The sequence below is a fragment of the Neodiprion pinetum genome, chromosome 7 (assembly GCF_021155775.2).
Source record: "Neodiprion pinetum isolate iyNeoPine1 chromosome 7, iyNeoPine1.2, whole genome shotgun sequence".
NCBI lineage: Eukaryota > Metazoa > Arthropoda > Insecta > Hymenoptera > Diprionidae > Neodiprion > Neodiprion pinetum.
In genome coordinates, this window is record NC_060238.1 from 12,468,094 (window position 1) to 12,495,357 (window position 27,264).

The 27,264-nt window shown below is 45.8% G+C and overlaps 2 protein-coding genes across 2 annotated transcripts in view; one reads left to right on the forward strand and one right to left on the reverse strand.

Moving 5' to 3' along the window:
* The window catches only part of Fife (regulating synaptic membrane exocytosis protein fife), a 2,091,151-nt gene that overhangs the window by 245,253 nt on the left and 1,818,634 nt on the right, over window positions 1-27,264 (forward strand). The gene's annotated exons all lie outside the window — the stretch shown is intronic.
* LOC138191298 (golgin subfamily A member 6-like protein 22) lies at window positions 1,976-3,220 on the reverse strand. The gene has a single exon (XM_069137941.1). It carries the CDS (start codon window positions 3,218-3,220, stop codon window positions 1,976-1,978), a length of 1,245 nt encoding a protein of 414 aa, XP_068994042.1.

Consider the following 27,264-nt stretch of genomic DNA (forward strand, 5'->3'; position numbering starts at 1 on the left):
CATCCCTGCCTTACCCCCCTCGCTGTCCAAAACGCCTCTCCTAGCTTACCCCCGCTCCTTACTCGACTCTTTGTTTCCTTGTAAATTTCCTCTATCCTTACCCTTAGCCCTTCCCTCACCCCTCTCCTTTCCATAGTCTCCCACAGCACCTTCCTGTTCACTGAATCAAAAGCAGCTTTCAGGTCCACAAAAAACGCCACCATCTTTCCCTTATCCTTTCCCACCTGCCTATTGATTAAATAGTTAAGAACATATATATTGTCAATGGTGCCCATGCCTTTTCTGAAACCCGTTTGGTTTTGCGGTATCAAGCCCTTTTCTTCTACCTCTCTTTCTAACCTATCCGCTAATGCCATCGCATACACCTTATATAGAGTTGGCATCAAAGTCACCCCCCTATACTCTTCTACCCTTTTCCCCTCCCCCTTCTTAACTATCGGCGCTATCAATCCCTCCCTCCAATCCTCTGGCCAGCCCTCCCCCACCCAAACTCTGTTACATGTTTTCCATATCCACTGCTCCATTTCTTCCCCCCCATACCTCCATACCTCGCTAACTATTCCATCCCCCCCTGGTGCCTTTCCATCCCTCAGCTTTCCTATCACCTTTTTAATCTCTTCCCTCTGCAGCTCCCCTTCCCCGTCCCCCTTCCTATTTACCGACTCCCCGCCTTCTGTTACCTTGCTTTCTACCCCGCCTAATACTCCCATGAAATACTCCCTCCACTCCTGATCTCCTATTTCTTCATTCACCCTCTTCCACTTCTTTCTTTCCCTATTAACTATCTCCCATACCTTGCTTTCTGTCCTTGCTTCCGCTGCTTCTTTTATGAATCCCTCATTTTCTTTCTTTTTCCTCTCCTCGCATAGCCTATTATATTCCCTTCTTTCCTTTCTATACGCGTCCCCTTCCCCCTCCCCCTTTCTCCATTTCCTTAGACTCTGCCTAACTTCCGCTTTTTTTCGCCTACATTCCTCGTCCCACCATCCCTTTTTCGCTTCCCTCCCCCTCCCTCCTACATCTAAGGCTCGTCTAAACTCCCTTATTCTTTTCTCTATCTCTTTCCCTACATCCACTTCTCCTATCCCCTCCCATTTGACTTCTGTTCTAAACCTCATCCTACCCTCCTCCGTCCAGTCTCCTCTATTAGTTCCCCCTACTCTTTTTCCCTTCCTTGTCCTAGCCACTGCCCCCCTCAACCACACTATTACCGGGTGATGATCCGAGTCAACCCTATCCCCAATCTCTATCCTTTTGACCCTATCCCTCACCTCGATGTCTCCTATAGCGTAGTCTATCACTGTCACCCCTGCCCCTCCTACATACGTAAATTCCCCCTCCTCATCCCCCTCTATGTTCCCGTTCATTATTGTCCATCCTGTCTCCTCTAAAAATTGCACCAGCTGCCTACCTTCCGAGTTTATTTTCCTGTCCTTTGATTTCCTACTCCTACTCTCCTCCTCTCCTTCTCCCCAGCATCCTCCCCCCTCCTGCCCTGTCCTGGCATTAAAATCACCCCCCACTAACACTTTTACCCCTCCCTCTATCTCTTCTGCCCGCTCCTTCAATTCCCCTATCTTTTCTTTTAGGTCCCCATTTACGTATATTCCTACTACTACCCATTTTTCCCCCCCTACACTTATTTTCCTTTCTATCATGCCCTCTTTTACCTCTTCCCTCCCTCCCTCCCCACTTACTATCTCCCTTCTTACCCCTGATAGCATTCCGCCTATTGCTCTTCCCTTCCTATTTTTTCGAACCGCATACTGCACTTCCCATTTATACCCTACTGGCAACTTATTTCTAATCCTTTCCCACCCCTTCTTTTCTATCCATGTCTCCATTAGAAATATTACATCCCACTCCCCTAGCCCCCTCCAGAAATCTTCATCCTTTCTCGCGAGCCCCGCCACATTCCAAAAAGCTACTTTCCACCCCTCCCTTTCTGTCTCGCCTACTCCCCTCTCTCTCCTCCTTATTTCCCTCCCCACCTGCCTCTGTCCCCCCCCACTACCCATTCCCCCGACTGCCTTTCCCTACGTACCCTTCCCTGTGCTTCTATACTTCCCTCTTGTCTTTCCTCGCTTGCTGACCTTTCCCTATCGCTTTCCCCCACTTTTCCCCTCCCCTCCCTTTGCCCCCCTTCCCTCGCTCTCCCTGTACCATCCCTAAGCACTTCTCCTATCTCATCCCACTTCCACATTTTCCCTTCTATCCAGATCTTTGCATACCCTATTCTTACTCTGTTTCCCCTTCTCTCCTCAATAGCTGCTATCTCCCTCAACTTCCATTTCATTCTTCTCTCTGCCCAGGTGAGATCCTCGTCTATTCTCTCCTCCCTCCCTTTGAGTAGGCTTTTTCTTCCCATTACCTGCCTCTTTTGCTCCCTATTTCCTAGTCTTGCTATCCATATCCCCTTTTCTCCCCCCTTTTTCGCGCCTACCTCCCACATATCCTTTACCTCAACCTCTACCCCTATCAGCTGCAAAATCTTTTTCAACTCTTCCTTTTCTCTTCCCTTCTCAAGTCTCGCTCCTCTCAATACTATATTTCCCCTTCTTTCTTCCCTTTCTTTCCTCTCTATGGCCCACTCCATCCCTTTTAATCTATCTATTGTTACCTGCGCCACTTCCGCATTTCCCTGTACCTGCCTTTCTCCCCCTCCTTCTGCACTCTTCTTTTCTAATTCTATCAGCCTCTCCTTTACCCTTTCCATCTCACCCCCTCTCCGCTCTTCTACCTCTTCTAGTCTTTTACCTAGATCCCTTATCATTTCCTTCATCTCCCCCCTCTCTACTTCCCACTGCTCTTCCCTTCTAGCCATTTCGCCTTTAATCTTTTCCACTTCTTCCCTGATCCCCCTTCCCTGCCCTTTGACCTCCTCTAGACCTATCTTTAGCTCTTCCCTAATCAACCTTAACATATCTTGTATACCCCCTCCCTCTACCTTCCCTTCCTCCCCTGTCTTACCCTCCGGCGATCGGTGCACTTTCCTGCTTTTCCCAAATACTCTTTCTCTTTCCTGCAACTCGTCTGCCTCTTCCTCCCCTTTTTCCCCTTCCTCCTCCCGCTTTCTCTTCCATAAGTCTAGCACCGTCGCCGACGATCCCAGGCTATGCCTCCTATCCCTCCCTAACGCTGCAACTGCCCCCGGCCTACCTTTCTTTTTCTCCTCCTCTTCCCTGTTCGCCCCTTCTTTTTGGCCACCCGCGTTACTCATACTCTTTCTCTCCTTCACCGCTCCCTACCTTATCTATCCGCCGCCTACCTGTCTACTCTATCCCCCTTCTTACTCCCTAGGTGTCACTGCCTATTCCTATCTTATCCGAAATCGTTGCCGTCCGCCTGCTCTTTCTGCCTAACCTCAAAACTCTCCCCCTTCTTTCTTTTTCCCCCGCCCTTCCCTTCTATCCCTGCCTCCCTATTCCCTTCACCCGACCGCCCGTCTATGTCTTCCCCGCTCCTTCTCTGCCCTATTTCCTTTTCTCCTCACCTTTGCTATCCTGCTAAATTCTCTCCTTTTCTCTCGGACTCTTTCGCACACCTGTCACTCACATTCAAAACGGAAACGGAAGTCCATGATGTGTTACATTCTTTTCAATATTTTCCATACCATCATCGTCATCGTCGTTTTCAGACTCCATTACTAAAAGATGGATTGTAGGTTTATCAGACTTGTTTCGGCTTAAATAAATGGGTACAATTTCACTGCGCTTATTTTCAATACAATCTATATCATAAACGTTAATTGGAAGAACGTTAAGTTTCTCAAATTTTGGAATCCGATCGGAAGACATTGGAAAATGCAAACCGTCGTATTGTAGCACCGAGCTGAAATGTGGATATGAAGTAACCACGCTGGAATTTTTGTTGGCTGGAAAGAGGGCTGCGGTGACCGACCATAGAAAGCAATATGAGTCGCTGTTGCGGATGTTGACGACAGCCTTCTTATCTTGAATATCTATGGGTAGTGGTGTGTATGTGAACACACCGCCTCGTAGTGGCACGTACTTGTTCAGATTCACAGTCAAATTGATTATTTCGGTCAGCGACCAACCAGAGTCTTTCTTTCGAAAATCTTCCACCTTGGCCAACACTCTTTGTTTTACGTTCTCTTCGAACCACCTGTGTATATCAGCTGGCTGGAGGATGATCTGGTTTCCGGTATCGAAATATTTCATTTCTTCAACAAGTTCGGCGTTTTTTATTATATTGAATTTACAACACAAGACACAGTTTGCTTTCAAACTTCCCACTTTTTGTAGCATTTTCTTCAGTCTTGCAATGACGAGGTGTTTCGCATCTGCCAAAAACCTGTTCAAATCTTTGTGCCGCGGATTGATAATGGCTCCCGTTCTAATTCGACTCTCGAAAGCTGTCTCCAAATCTTCCCACGGTACTCGATCGCTCCTTCGTCGGTTTCGTAATCGGTCATGCACTCCTTGAAATTGTTGAAATTTGGCTGTCAACGATTTCAGAATTCCAATTGTCGTCAAAATTCTTGTATTTTCCCCAATCGTTGAGGCGTTGTTGCGTAAGATTTTATTCAAAAGCCTGGTATTTTGGGTTCTGAATCGAATCCATTTTGCATTCTCTGCCGGTGACGATTTTTCAGATAAAATCTTGAACGCCGTTTCCATGATTTGTATTAATTTCAAACACTTTCCGGAATCCATGTTTCTTCTTCTTCGATCACGCACTTGACAAAGATAGAGTTGCAAAGCTTGCTCTAGAATGACCGCTCAACGCTGACACGGTCCCTTTTATGGGTCAACAACGACGTGACTCACACATTGCCGAAAATTCGTGAACAACCGTATGCAATATTCTTCAGCGAAAAAATTTCAAGATATTACTCGAACGAACCTGCAGAGCGTGGAAGATGGCAAGGTAGTTCTTGGAACTTGGCGAAGAAGTTTCGCACGCCTCATGTACGAGAGAGAGCTGTGAGAGTGAACTAATCGCTAGAGTTATACATGGAACTGTGATAGGCTTAGTAGATATCGTTCACCGAGAACGTTTCGGGGATGTTTTACTTTGTACCACGGTGTCAGTTTCACGATTTCGAGGTCTGCGCACTAGTGCAATAGGACGGAGTGAGAAGGTTATATCATGCAAACGTAACCGGCAAGTGTCAACCACTTTATGATTTGGTATTAGTTTAATCGTGAACCTAAAACATATGAAGAAGCTGTGAAAAGGGTGGGGTGCTCCGTACGTCGGATGAATTCATCAACAGTTGAAATTTAAACTGTCAAGGTGGGTGATTGAAATCAGTGCACGTATACAGTTTTTTTACCTTGAGTGTGCAACAATTTTTGATTTTACTTCAGTGAATAGAAATAATTTAACGTGTGTGCGTTTTTTTTCAGGTTATTACCAAGAAAAAAACATTTAAAAAACATTTCAAATACATTGTGATTTCGATCGGTGAGTTGTACAAGAATATTTTTTTTTTATAACATTCTGTGATCAATAATCAAGACTTCAGCCATGTAATAACTTTTTTTTCAGAGAATGGAGTACGTATTTATTTTATTCAATATGCGTGTGCCGCGAGAATGGGCCCACTACTTGCCCCGAGACTTCTTAGTTATAGCGATTCAACTTGCGATCACAGCCTACGGGGATGGGAGCCGGAACCATATATTTATTCACCAAGCGGGTGTGTCAGCCCGCTTGGTAAGAGAGGGGAATGGCACTAGGTTATTCCAGAAAGTGTAAGATGAAGAGTAATATACAATGAATTTCATGACTTTTATAACAAGTCCGATTAATTGGTTTCTTTACTTATTTTTTTTTCTATTTTTTTGCTTTTTTTGACTTTATAAACCTTGAAACTTTTGTGATACATATATGTCTTACGTTTCTAAGGTATCATTTCACAACTTTTAGAACAAATTTGATAAATACTTTTGTGTGTGATACATCATATCTTAAATTTCCAAAATTATTACATGTTTCAGTGAGCTGTAAACAACAGCATCCGACGTAGTAGTAGTATATCTATACACAGTTAATGTATATACATATGATGAGTACAGCAGAAAAATAAAAGCTTTGTGATAAAATTCATACAATTCTCTTGAAGGTTATGAAACGTAGAATAATTGGAAACTTCTTCGAAAGTTTTTTTGTTAAGTTTTTGAAATTGGTTCTTGATCACGTTCAGTAGTCGCACGGTCCATGCTGGTAAGAAGGAGACGCTTTACACGTTGTCCGGGTACGGTGTACAAATTAGGCGAGGGTCGACGCATCTTCGAATTCAATTTGACCGTACTGACCGCCCAGATACTGCAAGAGCAATCGCTCCTCCTCCATCGTCAGCACCAATTTCTGATATTGGGTCTCGTCCTCATTCAGCAGTCGCACAATGCGTGCCGGTAAGAATACGCTGAATTCGTTGTTCAGGTCTGTTACGACACGCTGCCCAAACCTTGTTTGACCTCGTCCAATGTTGGTGAATCTGTAGATTTTGAAAATTTCCAGCTCTGTCAATTTCTTCGTCGGCAGAAATTCTTTCATGCTTGCACCTTTGTTGAGTTTTGTGAAATCCATTTCTTTTAAATGTCTAGCAGTTACGTGTTTCTTAATAAATTTAGATTTGCGAACTTTTCTGTCACTTGGTTGAGTCCTGACTTCTGGTTGATAACGGTTTTCAAGTCGTGAATATTTTTCAAGAACAGATCGATTCGCTTTCTTGATTCTGCTTTGTTTGAATTTTTCTTTATGATAGCTGAAGATGCAAGACTATCTTTCTGGCCTGAAATTTAGACTTTTATAGCTTTATTCCTTTCACCAGGCACACAGAATTCTTGAAAAACTCCTAGAAGCTACCGAAATGATGTGTCTTTGATTCATTGTTTGTTAGCCTACATTCGTTCATGGTCGAAGCAACCGCATACAAATTTCAGAACCTTCCAGAATTGAACGTCGCACCGCAATCTGTTGTCGGCAGGCCGCTCACCGTTCAGTCGAAACACAGTCGATTCATCCCAGGCCGTTGCATGTGCTTTTCAACGTCGTACCTCCACCCTCGAAACCTCTCGATCGCCGGAGAATCTTTTCGAACCTTCTGGAAGCTCTCAAAACCTGACACATGCCAGGATTCTCGGTCGAATGTTCGAGGATCCACGGGGTCCGTTCGAACGCCTGAAGATTCACGGAGTGCGCTCGGTAATGCAGTTATTGATTCCGCTCGATGAGAATGATTTTCTTTACCGACAAACAGCACAATTTAACCCACAACGGGTAATATTATGGCAATTTGAGGCATTTTTGACCAACGATCATGGTTATTTGGAGGATGTTTTACCGACGACCATGGTCATGTGGAGGATTTTTTACCAACGATCAAGGTCATTCGGGAAATTTTCTTACTGACGAGCGGTCGGCAATGCATGTTTTATCTTACGAGCGTGAGGTTACCTTCAAGGGTTTGCATCTGGGATACGCGGATAGGCGGCTTGGTCGGTAGAGGAGGTGTTTGTATCCAGAACCGACCTTGATATACTACTAACCAGGCATGATTAGCTGTAGTAGACCTGACAACATGTTCGGGAAAGAGCTATCTCTTCTAAGTGCGATATATAATCCCTAATGACGGTATAAAGTATTATTGATTACCAATCCAAAATAATTTAAGGGATAAATACAGAATAAAATGCGTTTTGTATGGTTTATGTAAATATTTCACTGTTGATAAATATAATTGTTTTACAAATTGGTCTCATCTATCCAACTATTGTGTAAACTATCAAATCCCAACCACTTCAAACACGGTTGATTTCCACACTGGCGTAATACTTTTTTCACCACATAACCACTTTTTTCACCATCGTGGTATTTCACTTTACTTAGTTCCTCCTCGTACAAGCCTCCTTCGATGGATTTATCTTGATAATCGACATGTTTGTAAGTTGTAGGTTTGGTATTTTTCACCTTGTTCACGGTGAATATTTCCGTTGCCCAATTCAGTGAATAGCCTTTCTCGAATAAATTCTTATATTTACTGATTCGAACGCGGTCACCAACTTTGAAATTTTGCTTCCGATTCACGCATTTGACTTGTTGCAGCTTGTAAACGCGTTCACACAACCGTTTTTCGTTGATGATGGTAACATTCGCTGGCTTCGTCTAAATCGTATGATGTTTGGAGTTATTGTAGGATTCAATCAAATCATGCAAAATGTCAATCCAATTGTGAGAACCTCGGACAGTAAATTGCTTCCACATTTCATTTATTAAAGTTCGATTGAAGCGCTCGCATACCAAGGCCTTTAAATTACTGAACGGAGAATACATGTCGATATTGTACTGTTTCATGAGAGCTCTGAATTCGCAGTAGTGTATATATGAGAGTTCGAAATCAAAGATGGCGGCACTCCCCCCCTAGCTCCCCCCTAGCCCCCCTCCCTAGCTCCCCAGTAGCTCCCCCCCCCCAAATCCGCGGCGCTTCCCCTTAGCTCCCCCCCCCCTCCAAAATCCGCAGCGCCGCCCCCCCAAGCTCCCCCTAGCCCCCCCCGCCCGCCAAATGCACGGCGCTACCCCCCCCCCCAAATCCGCGGCATTACCCCCCCCCCCCCCCCCGTCGATCATTTTCGTGGCTTGCCGCAAGATAACTAGTTTCATAGGATTTGACACACACACACACACACACGCACACACAATGATTCCTGTCGAGACTTGTTTGGCGCCGGAAAGCCGCACATAAATCGGTTAGAGTGAAAACCCGCTAGATCTATTGAAAAAAATCCAGGAAAAGACCCCTGAAGGAAGGTTTAAAATGGCCATTTGAATGCTTTTAACAATTTTTTTTATTTACCATCAATTACATTTAGTTTTCTCATTCTATTCTTAATTATCTTATTCTAAATTTTGACGAGTAAAATTATACATATTATTTTCAATATCCATATTAATTAAACATATTATTATTCCAAAATTGACTTATACCAATTTTTTAACAGTACCACTCATCAGATTATATTCAACAATGCGATCATGTAATATCATGCAGTAGGCAGAAGTGTGTGGTGGGAACGTAATGCTATAGTCAAATTCCGATCGAATGTCCACAGGTCCACTTTTCAATGTTTCGTTCTGCTTGGAGCAATCGATGACGATAAGGGGAGCTTGGTTTATAAATTCACGCTTCGATAGCAAAGGCTCAGCTTCTGTGTTGTCGTAGGTCGTTTGAAACCGAACATACATATCACAAAGTATTGATTATTGGATATCTCAAGATTTGAATTTCCGTAGGGATAACACTGAGAGTTGAGAAAGAGTTTTACGTCTCTGAACCAAAAATGATCTGATTCGCTGGCATTTTTCCGCAGTTCGTTTTTCCTTGCAGTTTAAAATCCTAAAACGATATGTCTCGGCTTCTCAAGCTGTGTCGATGTCTTGACTGCCCATACATGCCGCATTGTTGACGGGAGCATCGAATACACGTACGTTTCCCAAGAACGAAAACTGATGGATATGGCCGGATCCTTGGCGATGTAGTTGAGTAGCTGGATTTTCGGTTTATCTGCCAGTTTAATGTAGGGCAACAACCACTCGAATTTATTCAGGGTGATTTTGAAGTTTTCCGTCGCCGAGCTCTGAATCACGGCATTCAAATCAGTGTTGGAACGTTTGAGTATTAACTCATGTTTAGCATTGACGAGGACTCGACAATAATCTTCGGCGAAGCCTAGCACATAATTTAACGGTAAAACAACATCGTAATTTCCAGCGGCATCGCTTAGTTCCTTATCCCCACTCAACCACCCGGTATTCTCTAGACTATATTGCTGGCCTGGAGTCAAGGATACGTAACCCTTCATGGTGCTGGTGATGCCGAAATTTTTATTCCGATCAATCTCTACACCCTTCAACTCGTAGCGAACTTCCTCAAACAAATGACAAACGGCCATAGTGATCAATTTCGTAACCGTCACCGCAGCCACACCATCATCCTCTGTGATTTTTCCATAGATGTGTAGAGAGCTTTCACTGGGCAGTAGACACAAGTCTTGATGTTGAACAACAGTATGAATTTCATCGTTGTTCTGGAAGGTGGATGATGCAAACGGCTGATGAGCATGAATCTCAGTGTGCGCGATCGATTCCTCGAATACCACAGGTTTGTGTATTCTTATTATTTCTTCCATGGTAACACACACAGGATGCAGCGAACACGAATTCTTATTTTCCAAAATTTCCACGTAATCGAAGACCCAGGCTCTGGAGAAACCGAACGTTCAGAGGTGTTAGTCGCGTAGGCGGTGTGAACGTTGTCAGAGGTGTCGGGCGACTGATGATTTTTGGCCATGACGTTTGACTTTTGTAACTTTTGCCCAACTTTTTTGTCTCAAACACGATTCCCATTATTTGAGTGACTTCACGTGTAAACGTACAGTAATCGTTTTGCCGCGAAATGTAATCAGCTCGTCGGCTTGATCGACTATTCTCAGCTGTAAATGATGTATCGACTGTACGGCGATTGGCAGGTAAATGACGTTGGTAGGCACTTCGACAATCTCATATCCGGATGGAACGGTTGGGAAAAATTCGTGAATCGTGTGAGCTCGATGCCCGTTTATGTACGCCCCTGTGGTTATGCTACACTCAAGGCGTGAAGTATTAACCTTCAGTATGGCTACGGGTAATTCAGATTTATAAGTAACGTCTTGTGATAGCTCAACCGCCTTAAATTCCGGAAATCGGCCAATCCAATCTTTGGGCTTGAAGTCTACCACATGATTGCATGTGACTTTGCTGTTCAGCTCGTTGTTGTTAGCTGTCAGACTAAGGGTGATGTCGGAGGGTAGCTCCTTATGCAGAAAATTTTCAATATCCTCAATTTCATAGCTTTCCGTGGGTATCGCGATGCTCTCTCTGCTGTTGTCCGCTCGTTGCATGTAAAATTCATTACACCTCTCATGAATATTGGGTATTGAATTGAATGTCAGGAACTCGACGAGTCCGAGAACATAGTTCTTCTCTGGTGATAACTCGATTGAGGGTAAATATTGAGCCTCCACCACGGAGGATGTGCCTGACAGTGTTGACGTCAACGATTCCGGCATGACTAATGCTTGCTTATGTAACATTTGTCTTTTTATAGTTGTTCGCTGAGAAATTTGAGACCAAACTGGTGGCAAATCACAGTATCATATTCTTGATACCTCTTATGATTGTATTCAACGCTACCAACACCGAGATACCTCATCAAGTCCTCAGGCGGTTTCAAATCACCGACACTATCAAAATACACAATATGGTCACCATTTTTCTTGTACGCAACACAATGTGTCCCTGGACCGTTTTCATCATCAAGATTGATAATTGCGGATTTTCGCGTTTTTCGTCCTGATTTCGGCAGATCATTCCGCATGAAAACACCGCGAAAATGCGAAATTTTTATATTTTTAGCATAGTTGCGTAAATCAATGTTGGTCAGAGCTCGGTGTGGTAGCTTTACTAGTTTTTTGCCGGGAGTAAGTACAGGCCCATTCCGCTGCGGTAGGGTCGCAGGTATAATCCCTTGCCCAAAACAATCGCCTCCATTGTTGCATTCGGCCGTTTGGCCTCGTTCAACTGATGTTTGTTGACACTAGCTTCGTTGACAGCTTTAGCTGTACCCGTGGCACCACCCGCAAGAGCCCCAGTAGCGCTTAGACTGGCCAGAATTGGAATAAGAAACGGCAGGATGCCGCCAATTTTATCAGGCACAGGTATAACACAGGGCATACGAATATTCTTCCCAGTCCCACGTGCAGCCGCACGAGCACCCGCCAACGCCGACTCGACAGCTTTATAACCCGGTCGCATGGCGACCTTTGCTGCTGTGGTAATGGATTTAAGATTCACAGTTCTCTACCGCTGTTTACTCTTCCCGCCAGTTCCAGATTTCTTCTTCGCAGCCACTCCAAGTTTCAACCGTTTTGCAGCTAAGCCCCGTCCAAATTTAGATTTAGCTTTCATGGTGTTGGTGACTCCCCAGGCTACAGTTTTTTCACCCACACTAGCGTCCTTGGCCAAGACGCCACGCCTTCTCAGCGAGCGCTTTGTCGGCAAGATTTCTCGCTGCGGTATCGCGATTCTTTGCGTATGCAATGTCGTGGTCTTTACACGCGGCATCCAGCGGATTGATCCCCAAATCTCCACGAGCCAACCTCTTGGCCAATTTCGTTCCAGGTCCGCAGTACTGATACCCTGGCACATGCAATTCAACTGGGAGATGACTGATGATTTTATTTAACAAACCACCACCGCGTTTATTCCGAGTGCACATCCTCATAGTCGGGCAACAACTAACGCGACTTCTATAGAGGGCGGAATTTATATACCGTCATCTCAGTTTTCGTTGCCATGCTAACGAAGCATCATGAGATTTCAAGATCAGCCCGATAAACTACCTATCGCAAATTTCGATGAAATGGTTTGACGTGGTAAGAGGAAGATAGGAAAACGACACGAAAAATTGCTGCCAAATACCGTGAGAGCAATTTTTTGCGGGTCATCCAATTGCGGTAAAACTAACGCTTTTCTCGCATTCATCACCCACGTCAATGGATTGCGATTCGGAAATTCCTACGTCTATTTGAAATCTCTTATCCAACCAAAGTGTCAATTTTTTCAAAAGTTACTAGAACCCGTGCAGAGTGTGGGTTATTTCCCGTTTCGCGAGAACGATGAGGTTGTAAAACCGGAAGATGCTCGCCCTAACTCTGTTACGATTTTTGACGATGTGGCTTGTGAAAAGCAGGATAAAATCCGAGCATACTTCAGCAGGGGCAGGCATCGCGATATCGATAGCTTTTGTCCAAGTCAAACGTACGCGCGCATTCCAAAACACCTAGTGCGTGACAATGCAAACTAATTAGTGCTATTTCGGCAGGATAATATGAATCTGAAACTTATCTACAACGATCATGTGAACACGGACATGACGTATCAGCAATTGAAAGACTTGTGATCGGCATGCTGGAATGATGACAATTACAGTTTTACCGTAATTGACAAGGATAGCGAAATCAATGTGGGGCGATATAGGCAGGGGTTTGACCGCTTTACAAGCATGAACTAACATAAACATCCACAGTTTCGTTGCAACAATCGAGCCTGCAACATGGAGAGTGCCAAGATTCGTAAGCATAGCGATACATTGAGTGAAATATCAAAAGCATTCGATGTCATACGGCTGAAGCATAAGATGCTGAAGTTGGACAAGGACACGACCGAACACGTTATGGGAGAGGTATTCAAGCCGTTAATAACGCCGTTGCAAGAATTGGTGAATACTTCAAAGCGGCAGCAGCAGCAGCATATTAAACGTGAAATTAAAACGGAACTACTGGATGTGACAATGAAAAAAGAAGGAGAAAAAGATGACGAGAGTACCGGGGATGATGATGATGATGATGAGGAGGATGAGGATATGGATTAGGGGAATTTCATGGATGCAAACGATGAAACACTGAAGTTTAGTGAAATTTCTACTACAAGTACACCGGTGAAGAAAACAACGGATTCCACGGCAGAATATTTGAAAATGTTCAGCTCAAGTAAAAAGAGGGATTTGGATACCACATACGGTGTTCGAAAGTTAACAAGCGGTATGATGATTGGCGATACACCGATCAATTTCACTGTTGATCTGGTCAATGTGGGGGATAAAAGTTATGAGAGAACACATGGATTCCTCGAATTACTGTTGAAAAAATCACCCGATGCATCGGTTGTAAATGACGCGGACAAGAATAATTATATAAAAATTGTAACGACGACAAATGCGCATCGAAAACGTTACTAAGCCGATGCAAGCCTTCGAGATGATTTAAAAAGTGCAAAGTATAGAAATTTCATTGCAGAACACGTTGGCTCGCCGAAAAAATCAGGTGAAGGCTTACCCGACTATGAGATTGCGCGAAAGGAGGGGCAAGATGTCGATTACGTCTACTGGGATGATCCAAATGAAACTGTAGATCGTTTCCGGCTGCTTATGGCGTCACAGGCTGCAGGCAATACCAGCCATTCAAACGAAATAGTCTTCATTATTGAGGAGTTGCGCGAGGCTGGAATCGTTCATTGGTGGCGTGTAAACATAAAATCATCATTTGTTCAGTGACCGTCAAGTGATGAGCATAGACATATTCGGGCGACACTTGGAGCGTGGTGGGGGTAAAAAATTTATTCAAGGGCCTCCAGGTGTTGGATTCGAAACCACCAACGACAATCAGTATGATTTGGATGGTAAACGTTTGTGTAACATAGCTGATCCGCAGCACTCCACCGACGCAGTTTCCTTACAAGTTCTCAATACTGCTTTACAGTCTATGGCTGTGGATATCGTGGATACTTTCAATCAAATTTTGAGAGTTTCGCGCATAATCACAACAAGGAGTTAAAACAGCTACGCATAAATAACAAAATCTTTGAAAATACGTTGAATCGCATCAAACATATCGGGGAGCAGGCAACACCAACGTTGGGACTGACCAGCAGGGAATTAGTATCAATTGAGAAACCAAAGTGGTTGGATGACAATTCGGAAAATTGATAGGTGAAGTGTTGGGAACAATGAAAACTGCAATAGCTGACGAACTTCACAGACAGGCTTGACGCAACTATCCGCGCCGATTCGTAGATGTACGCGGACTGGATGAGACCTGGCAAGCTGATCTTGTCGATATGACCGCGAACAGCTCGTGCAACAAGGGATACAAATACCTACTAACAATCATCGATATATTTTTCAAGTACGCGTGGGCGGTGCCGATAAAGTCCAAGAGTTCGAAAGATGTTGCTTCTGCCATGAAATCTGTACTGATCCAGAGTCGTATACCTACACATTTGCACATTGATCGAGGCAAAGAATTTTACAACAGCTAATTCAAAGCCCTCGTGAAGCATCACAATATCAACATGGATTCGACATTTAGCCTCTTGAAGGCGTCGATATGCGAACGTTTCAATCGAACATTGAAAAATAAAATGTGGAAGCGGTTCACTCTCCAAGGATCGTACGAGTGGATTGTTATTTTGGATGATTTAATGAAGTCCTATAACAACGACGACGACGACGACGACGACGACGACGACAACAACAATAACAACATCAACAATAATAATAATAATTACCGCAGGCGACGGGGGGGGGGTTAAATCCCTTGTTCGGGACGTGACGACCCCGCGTACATCGAGTAAGGAAAGGGGGACTGAAGTTGGCACAGGCTTAACGAATGGCCCACGAGGGGGCCTCAGGAGGCGGATTGGGCGAAAAAACCTGGTCTGCTCGGGAAGTGACGACCCCGGGGTTTTCTAGTAAGTCGGAGGGGACGGAAGTCGGCACAAGCCTGACGGAAGGCCCCCGAGGCGACCTAAGGGGCCGTGCTATGTTCCGGCGCGGTACGGGGAGTCGCGCCCCCGTGAGACCCGTAGTAGTCCGGGAGTTAACGACAGAAATTTCCGGGTCATTTCCGCAAGCTTCATTTTTTTTGTATGAGTTATGTTTGTAACGTATAATAATGATCTGAACGTCTGCCAGCGCACCCCCGCGACAGGGGGTTACAGGAGGGTTACAATTGCAGCAAAAAATCAAAAAAAAAAATTTATAGCCGCATACGCGGAACTGATTTTACGTACCAGTTGGAACATAAGAAGCTTAGAAATTATCGTCTGCCACCTAAATTCCGCAACAAAATTCGTCTGCCACCCACGCAAGTAAGCGCAAAAAAAATAGTGAAAAAATTTATGCCCACAAGGATGAAATTGATTGAAATGCTTCTTTTTATATCAGCAAACACAAAAATAATAGTCTGCCACTAATAAGATACCGCGAAGGTCGTCTGCCAAGCGTATGAAGTTGCGTTCGGCATGCAGCGCGCGAGCACCGCGGCCGAGATCGCGGCTACGACGCTGTATCTTTATCGGCCTGAAAGACGATCATTATTATAAATTATTGTACGGCTATCATAAATTTGTTTTTTTTTATGTTATATGTATACAAATGTTTGTTCAGTGAATTAATTTAAAGTCTGGTAGAGACCTTTTAGTTTAAAAATTGAAAATATATTGATTTCATAAAATGCTTTAAGATAAAAATTAGATATTACTGTTTTACAATGACATTCGGAGATAATTATTTATTGATTTTTATTTTATTATGTACAAGAATCCATATTTATTATGTACACGTATAATGATGCTGATCATGTTTAACAGCCGTAATTTTATAACCATTTGCCACCTTTCGCCTACGGAACTATTTGTTTCACGGCCAACGAGCTTGCCCAGAGATGAGTAGAGAGGTGTAATAAAAGAGATTTATATTGCTTAGTTTATAATGTTAAACATTTTTGCGAATTTCATCACTATATTTAAGCCTCCATTTTCACAGAAAAGATCTAGCGTAACTATTCACGAGAATTTATGAAATTAATTATATTAAACAAATGTATAATATAAAAAAACAACTTCATGATAGCCGTTGAACAATTTATAACAACGATCGTCTTTCAGGCCGATAAAAATGCAGCGTCGTAGCGCGCTGCATGCCGAACGCAACTTCATACGCTTGGCAGACGACCTTCGCGGTATCTTATTAGTGGCAGACTGTTATTTTTGTGTTTGCTGATATAAAAAGAAGCATTTCAAACAATTTCATCCTTGCGGGCATAAATTTTTTTACTATTTTTTTTGCGCTTACTTGCGTGGGTAGCAGACGAATTTTGTTGCGGAATTTAGGTGGCAGACGATAATTTCTAAGCTTCTTATGTTTCAACTGGTACGTACAATCAGTTTCGCGTATGCGGCTATAATTTTTTTTTGTCGATTTTTTGCTGCAATTGTAACCCTCCTGTCACCCCCTGTCGCGGGGGTGCGCTGGCAGACGTTCAGATTAATATTATACGTAACAAACATAACTCATACAAAAAAAAATTAAGCTTGCGGAAATGGTGCAATGAAATCTGTCGTTAACTCCCGGACTATAGCACGTAGGAACGTTTATAGAGATGCACAAGAATAACAACGTTATACCTCAGGTGGTAGCCCCAGCACAGGGGAAAGCCACCCTGGGTTCCGATCGGGTGAAAACCCCGGTGGCCTATGGCAGCGGCACGGTTTCTAAGGGCCGCAAATTGTGCAAAAACCAGGTGACAACGACGGCAACAAAGACAGCGGACACGAAAACTGGAACAGCGGACAGGACGACACTGGGACACCAACGACAAGACAGGACGGACAGCGTGTCGATCACGGGCAGCGGAGCGAGTTGCGCTTCCGCTGTATCCACGATCGGCACGAAGACACGAATCACGGACGATATGGACCTGACGGACCTATTGTTACTGATCCACAGCACGGTGACAAGGATGGCCGAGGCAGCGGCTATCCAAAAAAACATGAATGTGTCCGTTAAATTGGGCACCAAGACCATCCTCGAGGCTGCTGACGTTGCGCTTAACAGGCGCGCTTAAGCAGCTACGAAGGACCACAAGACGGACAACGAGACGACGGAGACTGACGTTGAGACTGAACAACGGACACAAAACACTCCGCGGACGAAACGGAAACGGAAGGTGACTGGAACCACTCCGGAATCCTCTCAGAAGAGGGCAACGGTTGCGGAACCGGTCGCTGACTGGCAGACAGTGACGAGGACAAAAAAAGAAAAAAAGAAACGGAAGACGCGGACGGACGGGACGAACGCGACAACGGACACGACGGCCGGGGCTGAGGGGCGCAGAGCGGCTCCCAAACACTGGGGGACGACGGTGCTCGTCAAACCCGAGAACGACACGACGTACTCCGACATCGTGAGGAAGATACGGACCACGGTCGACCCTGCGATGAGTCACGTTAAAGTGACGACTCTCAGAAAGACGAAGAATGGTCTGTGTCTTCTGAAGATAAAGACAGACGCCAACGGACAGGACGACTTCCGACGCGTCCTGCAGGACGCAGTCGGCGACGCAGGCAACGTCAGGACCGGGACCTTCAGGGTGCAACTGGAGATCATGGATCTTGACTGGGTCAGGACCAGAAACGACGTAATACAGGCACTGCGACGAGAGACGGGACGAGACGCGGACTTTGGGGTCCACATCTTCGGCTTGAACCGGGCGGAGCAGTTTATGGCCGTATGCGACCTAGAGTCGCAGGAAGCCAGAGCGCTGCTCGGCCGGGGACGGATCGGGATTGGATGGGTAGCTTGCCGCGTCGGACCACGACTGACGGTGACGAAATGCCACAGGTGCCTGGGATACGGGCACACGAAGGCAAAACGTAAAAATACAGACCGAACGAAGTGCTACAGGAGATGTGGCGAGACAGGACATTACGCCACGGACTATAAGAACAGACCGGCCTGCCCACTGTGCGCCGAGGCAGGACACGGCGATGTGGCGCATCTCGCGGGCTCCGGGAGGTGCGCGGTGTACCGGGTTGCGCTGGAGAAGTGCAAGAAGCAGGCCGGAAGACGGACAGGATAGTTCAGGGCAACCTGAACCGCAGTAGGACAGCAGACATGCTACTACCACAAATAGCAGACGAACACGACGCCGACATTCTGATCCTGTGCGAGCCGTACAGGGTGTGACAAACGCAGGATTGGATCACGAACGAGACCAAGACAGCGGCTATCTGGGTGAAGGGCGCTGCCCGAGTCCGGATAACTGCTCGTGGCGTCAGGGACGACTACGTCTGGGCTAGGGTGGGCGCTGTCACTTACGTCAGCGTCTACCTGACCCCAAACTGCGCTGCGGCGGAGTTCCGGGCAAAGGTTGCGCTCCTCGAGGACGGACTCAGGGACCTGCCCGGGGACCTTGTGGTCGCGGAGGACCTCAACGCGAGGGCGGTCGAGTGGGGCATGACGGTGACGAACAGACGCGGACGGCTGCTGCTGGAGATGGCCGCAAGGCTGGACCTAGTGGTGGCAAACACAGGAGACGTACCAACGTACAGACGGCCGGGATTTGGAGACTCCATCCCGGACGTAACGATGACGACGGACAGAACTCTGCCACGGATAGGGCGGTGGCGGGTGCTCGAGGGCTACACGGCCAGCGGCCATCAGTACATCGCCTTCGAAGTGGCAGGAGAGACAAGGACGACACGGACGAGGACCCGGCACCCCCCGCGGTGGAACGTAGACAAACTCGACGTACTGAAGTTCTCGGCGGCAGCGCCGGCCCCAATTACCGACGTCCCCCCAGAGCTGACTGGCCGGCAAAGGGCGGAAAGACTAGCGGAAGAGACGGCCAAACTGACGACGCGGCTGTGCGACAGCACACTGCCGAAACGACAGTACGGACGTAACAGACCACCACAATACTGGTGGACGGACGAGATAGCCGAGCTGCGGAAGAGTTGCCTGGCAAAACGACGACGGGTTACGAGGGCTGGAGGGAGATCCCAGAGGGAAACCCTTCGGGCCGAGTACAAGACTGAACGGAAACGACTGACGTACGCCATCAGAGACAGCAAGACGCGATGCCGGAAGAAGCTCTGCGAGGAGGTGGACCGCGACCCTTGGGGTGCCGGTGACAATGTTGTGACTGGTAGGCTGGGGGCCCGGATCCCGCCAGAACTCAAGGATGCTGAAACCGCACGACGGATCGTCGACGGACTGTTCCCGACGCACCCGACGCGTACGGACGCGACAAACGATGTCGAGACGGTGGCGCCCCTCGTCTTCACCGCCGAGGAGCTCGTCGGAGCGACCAAAGCAATGAGGAGGGGTGAGGCGCCAGGACCGGACGGGGTACCGGCGGAGGTTCTTCGGCTGATGGCGAGCCTGAGGCCGGAGATACTCCTCGACCTCTACAACACGTGCCTTACGACAGGGACATTCAGCGACCGGTGGAAGGTGGCGAGGCTGGTCCTTATCCCGAAGGGTCAGGGTGACCCCAGCACGCCGTCGGCCTACTGGCCGCTGAGCTTACTGGACACGACAGGGAAACTGTACGAACAGCTTCTGCGACCACGACTTACGGACGCGATACGGGACGGCGGAGGCCTCTCTGACCAGCAGTTCGGCTTCCGGAGGGGTCAATCAACGATTGGAGCGATCCAAGAGGTGGTTGACTCCTTCCGGTCGACAGACGGACATTGCCACGCTGCGCGACCCGTCGCGCTGCTGGTGACACTTGACGTTAAGAACGCCATCAACTCGGCCAGGTGGGTGGATATCCTAGGGTCGCTGAGAGGCGACTTCGGGGTCCCGCCTTACTTGCTCCGGGTTGTTGAAGACTACCTTTGGAACATACGACTGACGTACGAAACGACCGAAGGCCAAGTGACGCGACAGATCACCGCGGGGGTTGCTCAAGGTTCCATACTAGGACCTGACTTTTGGAACGCGATGTATGACAGCCTGCTCAGACTGGAGCTCCCACTCGGCGTTCGCCTGGTTGCTTACGTTCACGACGTGGCGGCAGTGATAGTCGAGCGAACTCCAGATCTGGCACAATACGCACTGAACCAGACCATGAGACGAGTCGGACGGTAGATGACTGACCACGGACTGCAACTCGCGACGGAAAAGACAGAACTGGTGCTTCTCACCAGGGGACGAATACCGACCACATTACGCATGACGGTCGGGACGGACGAGATCGAGACCAGTGGGGAAGTCAAGTACCTGGGGGTGACCCTGGATACGAAGATGACCTTCTGGCCTCACATACGACGAACGGCTCAAAAGGCGGCTGAAAGGATAGCATCCCTTAGTTGCCTGATGGCAAACACGAACGGACCGAGACCAGGGAAACGGAGACTTTTGATGTCGACGGTGAACTCGATCCTCCTCTACGGTGCGGAGATCTGGGCAGACTCCCTGAAGACTGAGAAGTACTGTCACGCAATGACGACGGTACAGAGACGAAGCGCGTTGAGGTTCGCTTGTTCCTATCGGACGGTCTCAGCACGGGCCGTTCTGGTGGTGGCAGGCGTGATTCCCATAGACCTTCTCGCGTTCGAGCGCAAGAGGGTCTACGGAAGAGACGCGGACGTGACCCGATGGGACGCGGCAACGACGGAGAGAGACGCGACGATACAGACGTGGCAGCAACGGTGGACGGAAGAAACGACGGGAAACTGGACGAGACGACTCATTAAGTACCTGAGTCCGTGGATCCAGAGGGGGTTTGGGGATGTGAATTTTTACGTCACCCAGCTTCTGACGGGCCACCGCTATTTTAGACGGTACCTACACAACTTAAACCGAGTACGGTCGCCCAACTGTACGTACTGCGGACACGAACGAGACGACGCGGAACACACGTTCTTCGAATGTGACCGCTGAACAGAACTGCGACAAAAACTGAGACAATTACACGACGTAAGAACGCGGACGGCTGCCTGACGTAACGTAACTGACGGACTGCCTGCACGGGACGGCCGGACGGACAGACTGACGAGACACACACGGACAGAGCTCCCCGCTAGAAGTAATATCACCATAGTTCCTGGCTGGGAGCGTTGCGCAGGAGGTGGCGGGTCAGTGGGTAGGCCACCCTGGAGTCCCACATCTGCGCTAGCCCGTATGACTGGCGCGAATCCGTAACTTGGAATCCGCAACTCCTTAAAAAAAAAAAAAAAAAAAAAATGATGATGATTATGATGATGATGATGATGATGATGACGATGATGATGATGATGAAGATGATGATGATGATGATGATGATGATGATGATGATGATGATGATGATGATGATGATGATGATGATGATGATGATGATGATGATAATGATGATGATGATAATAATGATAATAATAATGACAATGTGAAATTTTGCCATACGATTAATACACATTTTATTTTGTGGAGAACTTTTTTTCATTTTCCGAAAACTTTTTTTCGTTTTCTGAAAACTTTTTTTCATTTTCTGAAAACTTTTTTTTGTTTTCTGAAATTTTTTTTCAATTCCTGAAAACTTTTCTCGTGGTGAACGAATAAATATGAATTATTGCTTGATATATTGATAATGAGTAAATAAACAATTGTGGAGTATATGAATTCGCATTTTGAAACTTCAAATCCATCAAATATCGTATTGATTGTGAAACGTTTCCGCCCGATGGTGGATCGTTCGAGGCGTCAATCATCAAATATTTACATCAATTCTATGTCTACAGTTCATCCTATAGCTATTGGGGGGCTGGGACGAACCCCCAAGGTACGTTGTCGGTCTGTCTAGGTATCAATTGCCGCTTGTCATCCTGCTAACTCAGAGCCAATTTTTTTTGTACAATCGTGCTTACTTCATGTTTTTTGCTGCGTATTAAACACCGTAGAAGAGTCAACTCTTGGTGAGCTGTCAGACAGCGCTTATAATCATCAAACGTCACGCTATTTATCGATGAATTTCTTACACCCTTGGCGCGCTTACTCACTTTTACGCCACTGTCATATTTTTCCCCACCCTCACCCATCGTAGTAAATGTGTACAGCTTTGCTCGCAGTCCCACAAACTCTGTCATAATTTTACCATTATTTTTATCCTTCATTAGCCCTAGTTGTGTTTTGTTTTCAAGGGGAATACCATACACATTGTCGGGCGGATAGTGAGAGGTATCAAACATTGTATCTACATTATGTTAGATGATATCGTAGATATTAGGCACATTGAATGGATGAATAAGGCTGTCTGTGTCGGTATACATCAATTTAGCTTGTTTATTCGAGAAGTTGGTTTTAATATAATTATAGTGGAAATCGTAGAGAAAGATTTTTGACAGATCTAGATCTGATGCGCTGACGTAAATAGGTTTGGCGAAGTGAACTTTGACACGATTCATTTCGATGATAACCATATCAGTGCCAAATACGGTGCAGCTGTGAAAGTTTGCTCGGGCAATAAGCGTTCTCGCACCACCTCTTCCCTTCCATTTTGTGATTAATTTAACATCTTGATGATTTCGCACATTCTCCATAGTCTTGCCGAACACGGCGTTATTCATGAGTTTGTAAAAGTTTTTCTCAAATTCATTCCTAGACCGCTTACGCATGTCTGTATTGAGCGTGATGTGAGGCTCGAGCCATGGAGATTGTGCAAACTTCAAATCTCTGTGCACTTTTGTTACTTTTAATCCTAAACTCAAACACTGTTTCAAACTTCTATACTGCAATATATGCTCCGTTTTGGGGTAAAGGGTGGTTGTGAGTTTGGCATTTTCACTACCTGGAGGAGTAAAATGTTCGGGACAGGGAGGTAAGTCTTTGTGATCCTCGTGGAGTTCTACAGGGTAGTCCAAATCCACCTTCAGAAAGTAACCGATCGGCGAATCGTCCGGATGGCTTGTTATATCGATCTGCTGATACTCCCACTCGAACGAACCGATTGGTAAATGCACGCTCATAGCTGCACCGTACAGATTATTTACGTCAAAATGCGTGAGATACGATTCCGCTTTGTTTGGATCAAAATCTGTTCCCATGAATCTTTCATTGGCCCGAGCGTGTCGATTGAAACATTGTGCTACGCCGCCTCGAATGGCTCTTTCGATAAACAACACCATTTTAGGGTTGTCTAAAAGTTGCAAATTTACATTAGTATGCTTGAGCATCGCGTCAAAAGCAAGTCCCGGTGCAGTGTAGTAGTGCAACGGATCTAAATCGTATGTTTTGAAGCAGCTGGCGCGGAAATTCTCGAAAATATCGGTAAGCAAAAGAGCATCGGTCTTCAAATATAAATCTGAATAGTCCCCCAATGACTCTAAATGGAATTCCTCCCAAACAGTTTTCGCGTGCTCGTAATCGGTGTCTCAAATATTTGCATCGCAGGGGTGCGAGTAGAAATGCTTCTTTGCAGGTAATCGCGGTTCATCGAGTTTCCCCCAACAATCGACGTATTCATAGGGAAAAACTCCTTTGCGGGTCATCAAACTGAACTGAGTCGGGTTATTATAAAATTTGCGTGTTATGCGTTTATCGATATCGGTCAAATGTGTGAAAAGTTTATCGATGCTGCTAGCCATAAATCGAAACGAATCGATGAATCTCAAGTGCATCATTGTTTCATCGACGCGTTTCGTAAAGGATATATATTTTTCCTCATTTATGGGTAGCAGTGTAATTTTACCGGGAAAAGTTGACGCGAGGGATTTTATTAAAAAGTGAGAATCGTAACCGGACAAATTGTGGAAAACTATTGGAATTGTGTGCGACTCTCTGAAATTCAAATTACACCGATTATGAGCAGGACCACGATATTTACCCGTGAAGTGACAGTGATCGTAACACTTTTTCTCCTCAGGGGTAAACGGTTTTTCACAAATATAACAATTCTTCGCGCGCATGTAAAGATTGCGTTGCACTTGGGTAAGAGCCTTTATCGGAATTATGTTTTTGATGCGTGACTCTACTTGAATTAATAAATCCGTAAAAGCTGTTTCACGAACCAATTTATGCAATCGACACCGCGTTTACCGTGAAACTCCGATAAAGTTTCATCGTACGCGCAATGTACATAGTACGCTACGCTGTGCGGGATATGCTTTTGAATTCAACAAGTCTTACGAGTTTCAAATTCATCTACAGGTTCAAGGAATAATATGCATTCGAGATCGGCGTATTCGACAAATGGAACGTTGCCTTTGTTTTGAAAATTGGAAAATACTAAATATTTACACTTGGGAAATTCCATGCGTACTTTATTTAGCATAATATAATCTTGTCGATGATTGTCGTAGGCATGTTTCACGCTGAAGTGGCACAAACAATTGTCACATAACAGCAGCTGGCCATTATGATCGGACAATTGTTTGCTCACCAATCGGGAAAGATCTTCAATCCAAGCAAAGTGGAATCTCGGTGCAAACTCACCAGTCATATCGTCTTCCGGATTACCCTTAACGATTAGAAGATGAATCGTGTCAATGTTTACGCTATGCAATTTTTTACTCAAATAAATTGGCACGATGACGCTTTTATTTGATTTTGCATGATGCAAAAAAGTTTGAGATTCTATACCATATACATTGTTGCGCAAATTATTCGATCTCTCAAGCTTTTTCACATCATGTAGAGTAGCAGGGAATTTGATACCTGTAGAGTCCAACTCGGAAATATACCAACGATAGTTGTGAGTCCTAGCGGTGTTGATCTTGACCGGGTGGAGGGCTGCTCTGACGGACCAGAGAAGACATCTTTCATCCTCGTTCCTCACGTTCACTACCGCTCTCTTCCGTTGGATGTCTTGGGGCAGCTCGATGAATGTTGAAGTCCATGCGGCGAGTGGCTGGTAGCGATCGATATTTACAGCGATGTTGAGGATGTCAATCATACTTCAGCCGGAATCACGTTGCTCGAAATCTTCCACTTCTGATAGCAGATCACCTCGTGCACGTGTAAACCAACCATTTATATCGCTCTATGGGAGAAGAATCGCCACGTTGGAGGTGTTGAAACTCTTAACTTCGGTGGAGATCTCTTTGTGCTTGACATTTTCGAATTTGCACGATAATATGAGGTTAACCTTCACATCTTCCTCCTCGCGCAGTACCAGCTCCAACTTCTCGGTGACGACGCGCTGCACATTGTCCAGAAAGGCGACCAAATTTTTATGACGGAGATTTGTGACAACCCCCGTTCTTATTCGGCTGGCAAAGCACTATCCACGTCGTCCTATTGTACACCCGCAGGAGTACCGATATTTCCGCCCGTCACTGCTACGCACTGCTGCAACTGCTTGATCTTCGTCATCCAAGATTGCAGGAGTGTGATCGTATGTAAGATCCGTATTTTCGCACCAACGGTTGTTCCTCGTTGCATGGAAATATCGCGCAGAACCTGGATATTCGCAATTCCAATATCAGTCCAATGTTTGATGACTGCGTCATTCTCTTCTCCGGGTGGTTGCTCTCTCAGCAAATTGTACGTCTCCTCCCCCTGCTCTGCAAGTCCCATGTACGCTTCGACTGTCATGACTCCGACGTTGATATAAGCTGAACTTTGTATAACTTTTCCGACTTGCACGTATCGTGTAAGACTGACGAGTCTGCGTCGGATGCGTTGAGCTTATATGTATATAGGCCGATAGATCACAAGAATTTGGGAACGGTGCGCACTGCGTTTTGCGCGTATCGGAGGGAAAAATGACGTCAGAGATGCGGTGCGCACTGCCTTCTGCGCATATCGGAGGAAAAAATGGCGTCAGAGACGCGGTGCGCACTGCGTTCCGCGCATCTCGGAGGGAAAAATGACGTCAGAGATGACTGGGCCCACCCTTTATCCGACCCGCCATTCCTCAATTTTTGGGTTTTATTGCTCTCCCGGCTCTGCAGAGATGATGAAATTCATGTAAAAAAATGACGTCAAAGACGGCGGGATCCGCAGTCCCCGCTCCCAACATCCTTAAATTTTTGCGGTTTATTGCTCGTTTGAAGTCACCCGGTTCCGCAGCTGCATCTTGCCCGAAAGCGTGTTGGAACAGGTTTCCACCTTCTCCCCCTCCCCCTCTTCACGAACCCACCGCCGCCTACGATGGATACCCACCTAAGTATAAAAATCTGCGCGAATGCTGTGAGTAAAGTAGCAATGTACAGTTTCACGAGCATACAATGGAAATCGGTCAACGAAGTGCAGGTATAAAAAATCTTGTCTTGCCGACCCTTCACCGGATGGTGTGTGCACATGTAGTTTTTGGGTTTTATGAGTCGTTGAGCAGCGTGGGACATGTGGTGGGAAAAATCGGTCAATGAAAAGCAGGTAGCTTACAGTGTTTGGTGTAAGAAAAATCTTGTCTTGCCCGCTCCTGACCGGCTGATATGTGTACACACAGTTTTGGGTTTTACGACTCTTCATAGCGAACAAGTCCGAGCCTGCACATCCCCAACCATATTAGTGTGGGGTGTGCAACGAAAAAAAAAATGGCAAATTAAAAACTGGTAGTATACAATACAATAATTGTAGAAAAATGGGCGGATGAAACTATCGTAGTAATTCTAGATGTCGAAAATAGCGATGATGTTGATAATGTTAGTGAACAGGATAACGATAATGATTATATGGATTATTTCGAGGAATAAACCACGCTAAATTCATAATCATTGATTATATATTTTTCACAAGTAAAAATTCATAACATTTGCATTTTGTATGACGAGAATGGGTGAAAGTTATAAAGATATATATTTGTAATGTATCTTATTCCTAGATTATAATTTTATCGAATGGTCAATTTTTTTAATTCTATGTATAAGCTACGATATAATTGAGATTAATTCTATTGAATATTCTACATATGAACCCGAATATAATTGCATATA